We start from the raw sequence: 18192 nt of genomic DNA, 5'->3' as shown, positions 1-18192 counted from the left end.
TTAATTTGTTACAGGATAAATTTAGGCAGCATGACTATATTAACACAATAACATAAACACAATAAAGAATATCGGTGAGTTACAAATCAAACTTCATGCCAATAACACTACAAAAGGTATTAAAACATGAGATTGATGGCTAAGATAGGCCTTAAATAAACCGATCCGAAATAAAATACAACCATACTTGAAACTGTGATTTTTAAAACGCCAGTCATAGCAAAGTAGTCATAGACGTAACATCAGCATAACACAAACAAACAATTAATACATTTCGACGTCTGAGTAACGAATTGGGCGACGTGGGCTTCGGCAAAGTCGATCGTTATTTCGGGAGTTACTTAAGCTATTAAAATCGTTATCTTGTAGCGATTTGTATTTGATTGGTTATTAAACAAGTAAGCTCCAGTCAAGGGCATTTCCAATTGCCGGAGGACATCTTCTGGGCGACTATAGCTTGACTATGGGAAGGCATCCCTTTATGATAGTCTCTTCTGGTTAGCTTTTGCCTGTTAAAATCTATGCTTAACGTCCGTTCCTGATTGCGAATGAGATAATTTACGGGCGGCAAAGCTTCAACAACTTCGTAGGGACCTGAATAAGAGAGATGAAACTTTCGCTTTTCATCTTTTGACATGACAGTTGTTCGCAGCATGACCTTGTCTCCTACCTGAAACTTTGTTTGTCTCGACACCGACTTGTCGTAAAGTGCTTTCATGGATTGCCGACGTTGATCCAGTCCTGTTTTCACGACTTCGTGGACAATCCGGATGCGGTTTTGTAAATCGGTCTTGTCAGAAGGAAATGTGGAGAAACAACTGCCTCTTAGTGTCGACAGGCGTTATATTTTGCACAAATTGAGGAGAGGGATTCATCCCAGGATAGTGGATCACGCTGGACTTAATTCTACATGATGGAAAAGATTGTTCTGTTGGCTCTTTCCAAAGCGCCGTTCCCAGGAGGGTGGTATGTTGTGGTTCTTGATTTGTTGCAGCCGAGAAGATCAATAAGCTCCTTAAACAACTGGCTATCAAAGTTTCCTCATCGGTTGCTGTGAATACGCTCCGAAATACAATGAATCTTCATCCAGTTGTGAAAGAGAACAAATGCCGTTTCTTGCGCTGTATGTGAGGCTATTGACCAAGCCTGCATGTATTTAGTATACATATGTCAGTGGCTACCGGTATGTAACGGTTACCTGAATGTTTCACTGAAAATCCTTCCCGGATATCAATCTCTATTCTTTTCATCAGCTCACACTCTTCAGAAGGTACCAAGGACGGCTTTGGTGTTCTAGAAGGAGCTTTATGTAAATCACATAGTGTGCAACTCTCACAGTACTCACGGACATCCGTTTTCCAGCGTGGCTAGTAGAATCGTCTTGAAACTCTTTCAGCTGCTGTGTCGAAACCCATGTGTCCTCATCCATGCGATGCGTCATGTAGCTCATTCAAGACTCTGGGACGCATTTCTTTAGGAACAAGTAACTGAAGGCGTGTTCCTGCCAGTGCGTCTTCCAGACTGCGGTACAAGCACTGGTGTATTAATAAAGGCTCTCCAAACAAAGACCAGTAATGTCGAACCTTACTGCTCAATTTCATAAATTTCTTAAAAGGTGGCCTTGCGCCGGCTCTAATCCAACCCAGTACTTCGAAAAGATGTCCGTCGGACTTTTGAGCTTGTGAAGTTTTGTCATGAAACCAACCAACCAACCAAACAAAACCCTCATGATGATAAACACTTTCTGTCGAGTCCTCACCGGTTTAAAGTTTTCGTCAACTTCAAACGGATACTTATCAAGATTCGATTCGACGCTATTTGAATCACTCCTTTTTCTGCTCTGTGGCCTTCTACTAAGTGCGTCTGCATTGGAGTTCTTTGATCCAATGCGACGTATTATTTTAAAATCAAAATCAACCAATATCTCAAACCAGCGCGGACAATGACCGTATGTTTCTTTTGCTGTCCACAGCCACCGTAACGAAGTGTGGTCCGTGCGAAGATGAACAGGTGTGCCAAGTCAAAAACGAAATTTCTGCACACCATAAAAATTGGCAAGAGTTCCTTCGGCGTGGTGGAAAAATTTCTTTCTGCTTTCGTTAGAAATCTACTTGAGTACGAAACTGGGTGCTCTTCACAATCCACAATCTGTAACAAAACACAGCCAAGTGAAAAATTTGAAGCATCTCTATCGAGGATGAACTTCTGCGTAAAGTCCGGGTATCTCAATACAGGGCTTGTTACAAGTACGTCTCTCAACAAGTTGAATGAGTGTAAACATTTACAATTCCAGCAAAAGTGTTTTTGAGACTACGTCACATCGTACAGTGGGGCCGAAAATTTGGCAAATGTCTGACAAACTTGCGATAGTATGACGCGAGTCCCAAAAAATGCCTTACATCCTTTATCGAAGAGAGCACAGGCCAAATGGAAACCGGAAATATTTTCTCCGGCATGCAGGATACACCAGATTTTGAAACAACATGACCCAAGAACCTAACTTCTTTGAATAAATTGTATTTAGATGGTTTAAGTTTGATGCCACCTGCAATTAGTCGGAAAAAAACGTCGTCCAAACTGTGCAGATGATTTTGAAAGGTGCGTACATATATAATGATGTCGTCCAGGTAAGCCAATGCATTATTCTATTCAACTTTATCGAGAACTATCCGCATCAAGTGCTTGAACGTGGCAGGTGCGTTGGATAGTCCAAAAGGCATCACATTAAAATTAAAAAACCTTCGATGGCACGTAAACGCTGTCTTTCCACATTCATCTTCACTCATCAGTATTTGCCAGTAACCAGATTTAAGGTCCAGTGTGGTAAAATATTTGCACCCTGAAAGTTGATCCAAACTGTTATCGATCTGTGGCAAAGAAAAACTGCGCTTTTTAGCGCAATCGTTGACAGTCCTGTAGTCAATGCAAAACCTTACATTGCCGTCCTTCATATCTAACAAACACAACTGGGCTAGATCAAGGCGACTGTGAGTGACTAATAACGTTATCATTTAACATATCCTTTAGCAGTTCATCTTCTTTTCGTTTGTTTTCATCTGATATTCTATTCAGGTGTTAGCTCATAGGTGATTCGTTTCATGTGTCGATATTGTGAGTAAGAATATTGGTTTTGCCAAGACCACGTTTAGGGAGTGAAAAAGCAGCTAGCCGTCTTCGAATCACTTCGACCACAGTTTCCCGCTCAATATCTGACAAATTAAGATCATTTAGATGCAATTGTTCAATGAGAGACGACACGTCATCCTCGGTTGCTGACTCGTCAATCTCTTCCAATATACAACATAATGAGTAGGCATTAATGTACGAAACATTTTCTCTTACAACTGGTATTAAATCCGCAACAGTCGTCCCAGCCCGAATACATTTGCTTTTATTCGTTAAATTGGCAAGTCTAACTGGAAACAAATTGTCTTTTGTTACGTAATTTGCGCCTAAAAATTCGTATTTGTCTAGTAGGAATGCAGAACACTGTATAAAAACGTCGTAAGACTTGGACTTCGTCGGGCGTTTAACATTACAGGGCAACAAAACTTCAGTAAACGCGTGGATACGCGGTGACTCAATTAATGCAATCGAGGAACAGTGCAAAATACCATGTTTTCTCGATAGCGGTAATATTCCTCCACCAGCCTTGAGAGTCTTCACATCACAGTTAATGATGCAACAATGGCCTTGAAGGAAATCCAAACCCAGAATGCAAGACTCCGACAAATTCTCCCCGACAAAAACGGCGCGAGTGGTCTCTAATCCGGCAACGGCGAAGTTTAGCTTTGCTTTTCCTGCCATCGCGATAACGGTTCCGCTTGCCCAAAGAAATCGAACATTTGAAGGGCAGCTAGTCTTTTAAATCTTGAGCGGAACATTGCTGGAAAGCGAAATGTGATATGACTGTAATTGATGCACCAGTGTCAACAATCGAAAATGAGGACTTACCATTATAGACGTCGTTAACGTACTATATTTTTCTACAGAGACGGTGATCTTGTAAGTAACCAATTATCGTTCACGTTGTGGTGATAGATTCAGGGGTGGACACGTGTGCTTGCTTCGTTGGCGTTTCCCTGGCGGGTATGTTGAGGACAATATCACCTGATGTGTCCTATTTTCCCGCTTGCAAAACACGTGCATGATTCCATTGGACGAAAGGGATGATTGTAGTTAAGACGAGTCATCCGCGATATCTCTGATAGTGACTCAGGCAAGGAGTCAACTTCGTGCCGCAGATCTTGGAATATTTCTCTCATCCTTTCGCAAGCTGATGGGACTTGCTTTACGGGTTGTTTTGTGGAAACGTAATAGCTTTTTGACAGCATCAAGAAACGCCGATGTCTGTACCTCAATGTTTCGCTTGACCAGCCTTTCTGCTTCGTGTTTGTTACGCAGTTCAGCTATCAAAGCGTTATACAAGACATCATTTGTTGTGCCTTCATCTTCCGATTTCGGGTATGCAATTGCTCCCAAATTGACAAGAGCGTTGACTTAACTTCGATTCGTTTCACCTAAAGCTTGGGTTCTTTGTATAAGCTGTTGTTTAGCCTTGTTACATCGTAGTGAGCAACAAGCAACTTCCTCAGCTTTGGACTTTAGTTCTTCATAGTTCATGGTACCTACTTCTGCACCATTGCATTCCATTTCCAACTTAAACTCTTCCGGTAAACTCAGCATAGAAACATGTTTTCGACCAGCTGCTGTTGCGTCCACATTGTCGCAGAAACTTTTAAAATGTGAATAAAAACGAGCTAAACTTTTCTGCAAGTTCAAATTTCATAGAAGGATAAAGACAATCAATCGAGGATAAAACCTGACCCAAATCATTATCTTTATGCACGTTTTGAAACTACAGGTTCGCCGTGCTCGCCCAATGGTACCGGCCTTCTCCTATTGCTGGTTCGAAGAGACTTGCAGTAAACTATGTCAGATTGTATTTCAAACTGTAAAAACTAAGCACGTCTGCACAGCAGTACAGTGTCGGTAGAATCATCACTCGTTCGACAAGGGACAAGTTGTAATCACATTTATCGTTGCTTCTGGCCGAAGGCAGGACAAACCAAACAGAAAGCAACGTAACCTCTCTCGTCTTCATTGAAACCCCTTGATGACAAAGATTTAGTACAACAGCAGGAACCAACCCAACACAAAAGGAGAAAAACTAATATTTCGTAGCTGCCGAACAGCCGGTAATATTTCAACAGACTTAGGAAATAGCCACAACAAATCATGTGCGTAATCAAATCACACACGTCCTAATTACAAGATACGCGCCGCAAACGCGGCACATTTAAAAGTAATCAGGCCACAATTTAAACAACAAGTGATTGGAGGGAGAAACAGTTTGCGGCTAGAATTTTGCAGATATAGCTTTCCACAGTACATAAACAGATACATGAGAACTTTTGCATTGTTGTACGAGACATTTTGTGTTGTTAGATCGTTATTTTACACTTTCCATGCCTATGCGAGAATCAACTACAGTATTTGATAATGATCGATAAACGTAATGAGTCTCATCCACACGTCTTCGGATATCTTCGTCAATGTGGATGTTTAGACCACTCGTGTGAGTTTGCGAGCATATGGTGCGCTATATGCCATACTACTGCAATTTTGGTCACAACTATTTCGCCTGCTTGCCAAAAGGAAACTGATTCATGAACTAAGGATTTCCTTTCTGTGAAAAGCTTTTATCCGAATAAACGTTTTGTTGACCATAAGATCAAAGTTTGAAGTTTTCATTTGAAATTTTTTTGGCTCATGTGAGTTATGTAAAACCTAAGCATTTTTTTTCTGCCCGATTTATAGTTTGATACTATATATTATAGTTTTATAATATTATTTTACCTGGAAAATTATTGATGGTTGACCATGAAAAAGGTTGATGTTTGTTTTGTACGCTATATATTAAAAACACCAAAAATTAGAAAAATTTCAAAACCGCGTAAAGAGCAAAAAGGGTCATATGTCATACGTTATTGGCATAAGTCACTTGATATGCTTTCAGACGTCATACAAAGCTACGTAATAATCATACGTTTATAAATAAAAGACTTCTAAAGAAAAACGTGATCAGTCGCATGTTCACGTATCGCAGTTTTTACGTCAGGGTTTATTAGCTTAAATACGTGAAGTCTATTTATACAAGGGATTTTTTTTCTCTAAGAATTCATTCGATGACTGTGTTTTCACTTCTGTAAATGCTTGGAAAGAATTCATTCGATGACTGTGGTTTCACTTCTGTAAATGCTTAGTCAGAGAGTGTAAAACACCGTGAATACTATAAAAAAAAATTTAAAAACATCAGTGAGATCTCTGTGCAGATTTTGACCAATATTAGCCTACATGTTATATCGGTAAAATGTGGCCTCTATATTATGGAATGAATTTGAGGTTTTAGCTGGTTTTTGAGCTGTTTGCTTACCGTGTAGTTCAACGTATGCAGTATTAAACTTTAAGACTTTAGTAATTTAAGTATGAGTATTATGTTCTACAGCATAAGTATTAATAAGTACTTTTTTTACATCAGGGCAAATATAAAAGAAAATAGACAATGTAGAGCAACCTGGAGCATCCAGCATCATGACAAGTAGTTTAAATGAATTAAATTTTTTTTCGTTGACTATAGGAACTCCGTCCTCTTTTCGTTAAACTACACACGTTCCTATAAAACAGCGAAATTACAAGTAAATGATCTGCCGCTTGGTAGGTCTAAAGCTTTCAAGTTGTTAATAAAAACTTTGATCAAAAAATATTGAAGATAAGCAGAGAGCAAACGTTGAATCTCTATCAGTTTGTTTTGTATGTTATTGTGCAGTTCGTAACGAACCAAAAGCGCTCGTAGGGTTACCTAAAATTCTATAATTTGTTGATAACTCTGTTAGAGCTCACACCGAAATCCGAAGTGAAACCTCCGAATGAAGGCGTGGGCTCGAATACCACTTTTTATACGATGTATAAACATGCAGAGATCAACGTTTAGCGCTTCCAACAATTCTGTGATTTAGTGTTATTTACAATGGTAGGCGGTTCTTATACATGTAACCGAAAGCTGGTTTGCCTGTCCAAGCTTTCTCGATATGTTTTCCACGATCTCCTTTTTTGATTTCAAATTGCTGTAGCTAGGCTGTAATCGCCAGACATACCAAGAAATGAGAACGTATTTGAAAGCACGACTAAAGGACTAATACTCAGAACAAGAAAATAATAGACAAAACGTTTGAACTATTTTCATTCTGCAAATGTTTGAAACGTTATTTACCCAAGCACAAACTCGGATAAATATAACTTATTTAACTAGTTATAAATAGGTACAAAAGAGCATGCCTTGTACGTTTCATACACTTAAAAAATTTTCAATTGTTATATAGGCGTTTTTGGTGATTCGATAGAATTTATAATTATACATATAATATATATGCATTTATCAACAATCGCACCTATATGTCGACCGCCCAACATAGCGTTATTTTAAATGTTTTCTAAAACACGGTTGATTTATACCTTGCAAACTTTTATGTAAACATTAAAGCACAGTAAATTAAACCGGATGCTGATGTGCGCTGACGTGGGTAATCTACTCATTTTTGTATCAAGTTATCGAAGTTATTTCCGTGTACCTTAGCGCTTGTAAAAATAAAGCTTGAGCACAGTTTTCGTCTACCGCTAGTTTATAACCACAGACTTTATGGTGCATAAAAAAACTTGTTAAAGTTTTCATAACGATTCAAATTATTTTCTAGATACGGTGTTAAAGTTTGTTGTATTAAGTTATTTGATTTTATAGGCTGTGTTTACGGGAAGAAAAAGACTAGTACGTTTTCTGTTTGAAAAATGTACTTATTTTACATATTATTGATTTCACTCGCAAAAGCACAAGGTAAGAATTATCTAAAGCTGAATGTCAAAAGCTGCGAAAGAATTTGCTTAAAATTTTATCGAGACTTTATGAAATAAAAATTGGGAGATTCGGAGAGAAGGAACAGTTACTTCAAGTATGCGCTTGACATCAGTTTGCAAATTGTGTTATCTGTACTGTGCTATATGATTTCAATTCTCCACAACGATTGGGATTAATCGCTAAGCATTTAGGTATTACAACAAGAGAGATCACCATTATTTTATTTTTAAGAAATGTTTTCAAGATGATTCGTATAGAAGCAAAGTTTACAGACCGATGTTCGATTAACAGGAGATTTGTTGTCATGCTTATCAGTCATGTTTTGTTCTGACGCAGAAACGTTGATAATTCCGAGAAATAGGTCCACATCGAAAAACCAAAACTGCTCAAACACAAATAGATTTTTGGTGCATTAAATTATTCATGAAAACCGACAACATCAGGCCCATTCGTGTTCACATTTCAGAAGTTCTTTCAGCGATAGTTTTCCTATTTAGTAGTGGATAGAATGTTTCAATAATTTCTACTCATAACGTGCCCGTAACTTTGTGTTTGACTGAGCAGTGCATTATGGGCAGTGACATTTTTGCAACAACTTGTCAAAACGTTTTGGGGTAAATTTAATTAACTTCTGCATTCAAAAACAAAATAACTTACTCGAAACACACTTGATCTATCGTATTCAATTACTTGCAATTCCGTTTTTCAAAGTGATTTGTCTATAAAAACTATCAAGAACCATTTTTCCCACTTTCATAAATAAAATTGATGGGTAACATTATACGTTACGATGGGTCTTACACATTGTATTTTACATGTCACATCTAAATAAGCGCATTTAGTTGCGATTATAATCGCACAGATAATTATCTGTCATGCCGGCATATTACTGTCTATCGGGCGTTCACAAAGAAGCAATTAACCATTTTTGGCAAGTTTTAATTCAATTCATTAGATTTGAAAAAAAATCTTTTACAAGCTCCCTATTTTTACTTAAGCCTTTTATAAATTGCTTAGACGTATTCAAAGATATTTCTTATGTACGTATATAATAAAAAGAAAACTTTCAATTTAGCTTTATGTTTTCATTTTTCAACTTGCAGTCGCTTGTTTGTTTCCCCTCTAGAACTTCAAAACGGCTCACCTTTTCCAGCTTCTCCAATACCATTGGATCGTATTCCTCCAAATCCCTTTCCACTAGACCCTATTCCAGCCGAGTCTTTCCCCTTTTTCCCTGATCCACCTCCAAGGATCCAGCCAGGTCATCCTATAGGTATATTAACTTTGCTTCATCTTGAGGTATACGTAAAAGTCTGAAATATATTTTTAGTTTTGTTAAGGGTCTTGGGCTGTAAGTTCCAATAAAAAATACTTTCCAAATTACGGTACATATAACAAATCAGCATACAATAATATGTTGGTCTTTTGTTCTGTTCAATGGTGCTTTGTTTCTGTAATGAACAAGAATTAATCTAACTAAATTCTATTTCTATGTCTATTGCTCACCCTGAATGAATGCAGATTTTGCTCCAATCGCCTTTCCCAGTGCAGGTAAGCAAATACTTTATATTTTTCTTATTGAATAATTGCTGAGATAAAAATACCTGATGATAAAAGATGTTAAACACGCCCAGCAAACTATGACACAAAGTGGCATCTTTTAATTGGATTGAAAACACAAAGACGTGAAAATCAAAAACAAATTTTTTCTTAATCGTAGAATAATTGGAATATGTTTTTAGACTGTTTTCCACCGCCACCTGGACCAAACAGTGAACTGTCTTTCGATGTGAATAGCAGTGTCATTCCAGTCAAAACCACAGTAAAGTATGAATGCCATCCAGGCTTCTCTGCTACTGGCCCAACCCAATTTTCTTGTCAAAATGGGTCGTGGGATATTGAACTATTCATTCCAAATTGCACGATTCCTGATTCTGGTTTGTGAAATTATTTTCAACATTTAGCTGATGCATCAAGCATTGGTTTTAATTTTAATTTCGATGCAGGATGTGGAAATCCTCCTTTCCTGCTTGATGGCGATAGAGTAGGAGACCCCCCGTATGATATCAATGAAACAATATCCTATCGTTGCTTAGAGGGGTTTGAATTTATCAACCCAAATGCTTCTTCTATCAGTCGATGTGAGCCTGGTAACCAATGGAGCTTGCAAACCCACGACGAAAACTTTCCAACATGTTTTCCAGGTGAGTAAATAAGTATTGTTGAAGTCAGTATAGGTAAATGGCGGTATTTAAATTACGGGCCATGCAAAAGGCAAATGGCAATATATCTTTTTAAGTGTTCAAGGTTTAATTAATGCTTTACTTCGGATGAAAGTCGTATAATGTTATCTCATATATTTTTTTAGTTTGTTCTGTTCCTCCATCACCACCTGAGGACGTATTACTGCTATCTAGTGAAGAAATCTTTAACAGAGACACTTTTTCACTGGGAACAGAAGTGATATATGGTTGCGAAGATCCATTTTCAAAGCACGTACAAAACACATTCACTTGTACACCTTCTGGATGGCTTGGTGGATTTCCTTCCTGTCCATTGCGTAGGTTGAGTTGTAAAAGAAAACTCTGGCTGCTATTACGTGTGCAGATGAACCGCTTTTTGAAATTCATGCAATGTCATAACAACTTGGTTTAAAATGCGTCCATATATCCACTAAACTTACATTTTGTGATACAGATTGCGATAATCCTCCGTCTGCGATAAACGCGAGCATTTTTCCAATCTCGACAAGAGAATTCTCGCAAGCTCGGTTTTTCTGTGATCCCGGACTTTTCACGTCGAGTGCAACACTTATCTACTGCATTGGAGGAGAATGGAAGATTGCACCTGAACGTTTTCACTCTTTTGAACCTCAAGGCAATTTGACGCTTCCCATTTGCATCGAACCATCTGAAGGTAAAATGTTTACAAAAGTTTTTTCTTCAACGAGATGCTTTTGTGTATAAGGAATCACTTATCCCTTCAAATTGACCAGGATGCGGGAACCCTCCACTTTTAATAAATGGAGCATATGAAGCTGTAAGTGAACCCAATCAAGAACATTATATTCACGATACCATTACTTACTTCTGCATCAGTGGATATTATTTAAACGCACCTGCGGGATCAAAAAGCACTTGTCTTGCTGGAAACCGCTGGAGTTTGAACAAAAGTGCTTCCAGCTTTCCCATATGTGAACCAGGTGAACCATTGATCGTTCATTTACCAATGTTGATCATAAGTTAATTCATAGATATATATATATATGCATCGTATGTATAGAGTTCATATTTTACTTCTACTTGTTTCTCAGATTGTGGAAATCCTCCACAAGCAACAAACGCAACGATAAGAGTATTTTCAACAATTGAAGGATCAATTATTCACTACATTTGCGACGAAGGATTGTCCACAAATGATGTAACAACATCCACTTGTAGAAGGAATGAAAATGTCGTTTCATGGGACCTTGTTCAACTTCCACTGTGTAGGATCCCCGAAAACGGTAAGAGTAGTTGAGCATATTTCTGAACAGCGTTTTGTCAACATTAGACATCAGGTCAAATCAGTTTCTCAGTCAATTCTATTTGAGATGACACAAACTGGCCAATAGGCAGCCTTGTATATTTAAGGGTGATAGAACGAAGAAATTTTTTTTTTTGTATACACGTAAATTTTCTCGAAAAGGATTAATTTGCATTATAAGTACAATAACTAACTATGGTTCAATTAGAAATATTGTGCTATACCTACTGTATATTCATCATTTATATGAGTATAAAAAACTGGTTAAAATTAACTTTTACCAGGATGTGGCAATCCTCCAATGATCAATAATGGATTTGCTGTGAGAATTCCTCCATATAAGGAAGGCGACATTGTGACGTATAATTGCTTCCAGGGTTATGAGCTGGTTGCTCCTGGTGGTTTTTTTGTCGTTTGTCGTCAAAATGATTGGACTAATGAGTCGGAATCACAAACTCTTCCTTTTTGTCGCCGTGGTAAACAAGCATGTAGTCAATCAATTAACTCAATCAATGCATATAATCATGTCAACTGTTATTTGTTGTCCGTATACCATACTTGTATAATTTTTCTCTTTTGTCTGCACAATTTGAATTCTATAAAACCATAATTGCTTACTTGTATAATTTTATGATTCTGAAACTTTTCTGAAATTCATATTTTTTCTTTTCAGTTTGCTTATCCTTGCCCACTTTGCCTCGGGGTGGTGTAGTACTAGTGGATGAAACTCTACGCAACAAAGACGGAATATCATTTTCCAACGGAGTGGAACATGGTTTTGGATGTCAACCGGGATATCGTTTGGTTAGAGATGCAACGCTCACTTGTGTTGAAGGAGATTGGTATTGGAGGGTCAATAGAAAATCGGCTGAGCCACCGCTCTGCTACCGAGGTATTTTGATAACTCGGACATTGTTGTTAACATTTATGTTGCACTTGCCCATCCGAGAAAAAAAACCTTGTATTACCTAAGTACTGCTTTCCTAAAGACTGTTTCTCAGATTGCAATCTTTGCGAATTACAGTGCTTTGTAAATGTTTCGTTTTTCTATATTTCATGTAGATTGCGGTCCACCACCAGAAGTGGCAAATGCAACTGTCGACGCTCTGGCAACTGTAGAAACATGGGCCGTAGATTATGTCTGCAATCCAGGCCTTTCCACTTCTCCTTCAAAAACAATAGTATGCGATAGCAACGGAAAATGGGTTTCTCGGGCACAAGAGGCTGAGTCTTTCCCAACATGTACTCTTCCATCTTCAGGTAGTAAATCGAAAGGCTTTTAAATTATTTTGCCAAATATCAAACAACTTATCTTCAACCAACAGTGAAAAACACAAAGTTAATTTGTTTTAACAATAATGCAGGTTGCGGAGATCCACCGGTTCTGAAAAACGGTTGGTTTTTCTTCGTCGGTCCACATTATAATGACACCGTGACATACGGGTGCGATTTTGGCTTTGAAATAAGTGCTCCCAATGGAACTACTAGCACTTGCTTGCCAGGAAATACGTGGAGACTTACTCCTGGGTTAGAGAACTTTCCGACGTGCAACAGTGGTGAATATAAATACTACAGTGTAGTAATCACCTTCTTTCAGTTTAACTTGCGTTATTTCTCTCTGTTATGGTTGCGCCTGTGGTATGATACTTTTTATCATCGAACTGACGAAAGTGTTTGCACGACTGAAACTTGACTATGGTTTCTCATCGCTCAAGCGCAGGATACCGAGCTCGCTTTTGTGCAAGTTTCGATTGACATTCACATTTTTATTCGTTTTTTTTTCTATTTTTCTTGTCGTATTGTCCGGTCATAGAATTGTTCACCAAGTTCACCGTACAGGAGCATACATAGTTAATACCTTTCCCAAGGGCAAAACACCGGTAGCGTCACTAGATATCGAACACAGTCCGCAATGTTGCGAGTCCAGCGCTCAACCGCACGTCTACAAAGCCGAAAAATAAAACCTCGTATGTTTAAAGGTTGTGTTCAACCACCGCCAGAAGCAACATTTGGTTTGGAAGTTGAAGATGAACCGTTTAGATATGCATTTGGATTTGGATTTGGATCCATGGTAACTTACCGTTGTAAAGAAGGGTCCACACTTATTGGGAGTACAACATTAAGTTGCAGTAATGGAATGTGGCTACCTGACATACCCACATGTGCACAAAGTAGGGATTACTTTAAACAAAAATTTTGTTTTCAAATAGACAAAAGTTCTTAATGGATGCTTTTTGTTTATTATGTCCTGCATTAAGTCTACAGTATATATTTTTTATCTTTAGGCTGTTATTATCTTTTCAATGGCATAGACATATATTTTCATTTAGACTGCAGCGCGCCACCACCAGTACCAAACGCACAAATTAGACGAACACTAAATTCACAATCACAAAGTTATGAATATGTGTGCGAACAAGGTTTTTCTACCACTGATTTTACAATAACTATTTGCCTTGATGATGGAACATGGAGCTTAACGAGACTTCCCCGATGTACAGCACCAAAACAAGGTGAATACTGAGGAATACCTACTGCTATTATCGATATATTAATAATTGCTTTGTGATTGTTTACTTAATGCAACTTATCTAAATTTACAAAATTTAGAGGAAAGTACTAAACTGCTGCGTTTAGTTAAGAGCTACGAGTTCATTCTTCTCTCTGTTTGTTATGTGTTACGAGTTCATGCAAACACAAAAACGCTGTGCGGGCTACTATGATCATATATACTATGGCATCTAATAAATGTGCTCTGAGTCCAGGTTGTGGAAGTCCAGCTCCCTTACAAAATGGAAAATACTCTGGTGAAGCTCCATTTGCAGAAGGTGCCTCTATAACATACCAATGCAAAGATGGCTTTAGGATTGTTGCGCCAAATGGTGCTGCGAGCACGTGCCAGGCTGGTAACAAATGGAGTCTCGAGTTGAACCCAGGCAACTTTCCAGAATGTAGACTTGGTATATTAACAATTATGAGAAATAAATGTTGGTCTTCATAAAAAATCAATACATTTTGCTGCATAATAATCTAGTGTTTTATATAGTTGCACTTGTTGCTAGTCATCATAAACTAGTTTAATCCAACTTATCTCCAGATTGCAAAACTGCACCGCCAAGGCCAAACAACGATGTACTAATTTTAAATGAGCCTGTTCCGGACAATGATGGGTTCTATGCAAAAGGCTCTGCCATAGTCTATGGTTGCGATTTTCCTGGAAGTCTTACTGGATCGCCTGTCAGTATCTGTCTTGGAAATGGGTGGTTTCCAGATATCCTCGATTTACGTTGTGTTTATGGTATGTTTTGTGTTGAGACGTATGATAAAACACAAGAAGAATTTTGTAGTAGTTTATTTGATTTAATGTTTTTAAATTAAGCTTCATTCAGCCTGTTTATTCCCGACACGTACGTATTTTACGGACCACGGAGAAGGTTGGATGTCGCTAAAACCAACGACTTCATTCAACCAGACTTCTCTGATACTACCAATATGACCAACTATACGGCTGCGAGCAGAACGAACGGTTCAGATTTAATTCCCATCACAAGTGTTTGTGGATATCCAGGATTTTGCGTTGGATCTCCTCCTGACATATATTTCAAATGTTTCAGCCAAACTTTGTTCGAATGTGAAGCTTGTGGTGTAGGCCGTGCAGCGTCTTTCCTCTTTTTTGTTTTGCTTTTTGCTTTGACAATATTTTTTGGCAATGCTTTGGTTATATGGGTAGGCTACAAACGCTTCAATCGGAAAAAAGCAAACAAAATGGACATTTGCAAGCTTTCCCTTGCAGTAGCTGATATTTTGACAGGTACTGTAAATGGCCTAAAGCCCTAAACAATTGATTTTAATCTTGTCATATTATTTTGTAAATAAATACATAACAGAGAAAACATACGTTTTATGGCTTTCAGTTACTAAAACTTTTAAAACAGAACTTACTTTGTTTTTCAAGGAATACAAATCCTGGTTGTGGTGAGCTTCAACTTCACTTGGACAATGAACTCAACCCCAGTAGAACTTATCCAACAACAGTCAGCATTGCAAGGATCCACGCAAGCTTATGTGGGAGGAATCTTTTTTCTTTTCACTCTCACATCATCTCTATTTCATTTGGTCTATATGGGAGGAGAAAGATTATATGCCATTGTTAAGCCAATACGTTACAAATGGCAAAAGAAAACATCTGTTTATGTCGGTCTTGGTGCAGTGTGGTTCCTGTCATTTTTAAGCGCAACGGTTCCAGGTAAACATAGAATATTTGAAGAGCTTTCAGTCGTTTTAAAGATTAAACAGAAATTTAAGCAATTACTATTTCTTTTATCCTCTTTTCTTTGTTATTTATTTGTCAGCTTGGTTCCCCACTCAGTTGCATTTCACATATTTGGCACCGACGTTTCTGTATCAACCTGCCATCACAAGCACTGCTTCAAACATGGATTACTCAGTTGCTATTGCTTTTATGATAATATTTTACCTTTTACCATTTATGTTGCTTGTAAGTTACTTGGATACTTCTGTTTGTATGGACACTAGTTAACTTGCTTTATCTTCTGATGATGAAGTGATAAAATCGATATTTCGATCGTACCTGCTTATTTTTTACTATACCGCTGGTGTTAATCTTTAAAAACATCTATTAAACAACTCACACAAAGCGTTTAAAATAATTATAAAAACGATACCGTGTTACAAAAATTGAATATTTTTCTAATTTCTTTTTGCTTTTTTTAGACAGCGTCTTGTTTGTTCACGGCAGTTTTCGTATATGCAGCAGGTAACCCAAGGTCGAATAACACTGGTACCAAACAATCACAATCTTCGAACAATCGCAGAAACAAACGAAAACTGTCCGTCCTAAAAACAATTGCAATTATGCAGTTTGGTTTCACAGCTACGTTGCGTAAGTGTGTAACGATATAGCATCGTTTTTTTTGATTGGTTCTAACCTGTTTTAAACAGATTTAATTTTTTTTAATATTTTTTGTATAAGCTTATTACATTTTTATTTCATCTAGTTCCAATCGTCGTCGCGGCTTCTTTATTCTATTCTGGTCACTTGGATTGCAACGACATCGCACAACCTTACATGATTTGCTTTTACTTTAGCATGACAAACAGGTAACTTTGGCGTAGCTAGAAATAATATGGGCAATTTGTTATGAGTATTCGACATTCTCATGATCATTATTGTCTCTTCCATAGCTTGGTCAACTTCATCGTTTACAGCGCGAGAGAACGGGATTTTCGGAATGAGATGGTTGATATTTTTAAACCCGGTTACTTAAAGCAGCTGAGTGTTCAATCTACTGCACAAACACCACGGAAAGACGAGAATTCAAGTAAAAACGTGGATTCTAGTGAAAACGTTATTGAAACCTCTAAAACACAACAAACTAAGCAAACTTCGACTTCGTTTTGAACTACATTTAGTCTCTTTAAACTTAGAAATATATTTTGACAGCTGTGTAGTATGGCTTATTTTAGTATTGTATTTTGATTTTTGTTTCGATATTAACTTTTCAAAGAATCATAAACCGCTGAAGACACAATTGTGTTATTTTTCTTCTTCTAGTTTTGACAACCGTGTTATATTATGTGCAAAAATTCAATACCTGTTGTTTTGAGCTCATATATAGTTTTCTAGGTTTATATTCTATGGCAGACATGTGCAACCAGTGGACCGCGGCCCGCGTGGTGCTCAGCAAAATGTTAGAAGTTCATACTAGCCATCACTATTTGATGCAGTTTACATCAAAGCAATGGAAATTTTCGAAATTTTCGCATTTTCGTGTCGTGGACTACATTAAATCTATTTCTTAACTATATAAACTGCATAGGAAAGTCGTTTTATGATACTAATTTTTTCTGAAAAAATCATGTGGCCCGCGTTGTCATTCAAAATTTTGTATTTGGCCCTCCAGTGAAAAAGGTTGCACATGCCTGTTCTATGGTATGAGCCGCCGACATGATAGTTTTGGATGATCATACTCTAGCGAAATGTTATTTGTGAATGACTTTGACATGAGTAAACTTCGAAAAGTAATCATTTTGAAGATAGAAAAACACATTATACAAAACCTATTATTTCTTTACAAGAGGGTAATAACACCAGGTAACACGTCTGATGCACTCGAGGCGGTTTTAAATTTTTACAGCAGTGTAAAACCATCCGTGGATGGCGTCGGCTATCTATGCTGGGCTTCGCTACCTCGCTTAAGTTATGAAAAGTACCCCATAACTTGCACTACAGAGTGCGTGTGTTACCGGCCTTTTTTGTTGCTGGTTCGAAGTGACCTGCAGTTAATTATATCAGATTGTATTTCAAAACAGTAAAAACTAAGCACATCTACACAGCAGTACAGTGTCGGTAGAATCATCATTCGTTTGACAACGGGCAAAACGTAATCACATTTTTCAGTGCTTATGGAAGGTAGAACATACAAAGGCAGGACAAACCAATCAGAAAACAACGTAACATTTCTCCCCAACCAATAAATTTCGATTCGGCATTGTTTGAACGACATCAAATAACATAACTGGTTACAGGCCAAGCATATGGTAAATACATTGACAAACTGCAATGTAATCACGAACCAACAGCCACTATTTTGTTACCCAAATTAATTTATGAATTATTTAAGGAAACTATTTCAACTACCATATAACTCCATATTACGATGCAGCTTTGTAACATCTGTGGGTAATGTATAATTTTCAATTTTAAAGACAATCAAAAGATAATAATCCCAGTG

General features: G+C 37.7%; 1 protein-coding gene across 1 annotated transcript; it reads left to right on the top strand.

The window, feature by feature from the left end:
- Positions 1–7759: 7759 nt before the first annotated feature.
- LOC143468260 (sushi, von Willebrand factor type A, EGF and pentraxin domain-containing protein 1-like) lies at positions 7760–17483 on the top strand. Its single transcript, XM_076965399.1, has 23 exons — positions 7760–7891; positions 9039–9185; positions 9434–9463; positions 9655–9849; positions 9919–10116; positions 10281–10472; positions 10610–10828; positions 10908–11114; positions 11226–11417; positions 11722–11913; positions 12111–12329; positions 12500–12697; positions 12802–12993; positions 13417–13608; positions 13768–13950; positions 14203–14397; positions 14535–14735; positions 14817–15248; positions 15393–15683; positions 15790–15935; positions 16172–16340; positions 16456–16558; positions 16643–17483. Exons 1-23 carry the CDS (start codon positions 7846–7848, stop codon positions 16857–16859), a joined length of 4356 nt encoding a protein of 1451 aa, XP_076821514.1. The 5' UTR covers positions 7760–7845; the 3' UTR covers positions 16860–17483.
- The last annotated feature ends 709 nt before the right edge of the window (positions 17484–18192 follow it).

Source organism: Clavelina lepadiformis, chromosome 1, assembly GCF_947623445.1.
Source record: "Clavelina lepadiformis chromosome 1, kaClaLepa1.1, whole genome shotgun sequence".
NCBI classification, from domain to species: domain Eukaryota; kingdom Metazoa; phylum Chordata; class Ascidiacea; order Aplousobranchia; family Clavelinidae; genus Clavelina; species Clavelina lepadiformis.
This window is presented reverse-complemented; position numbering and strand designations above follow the sequence as displayed.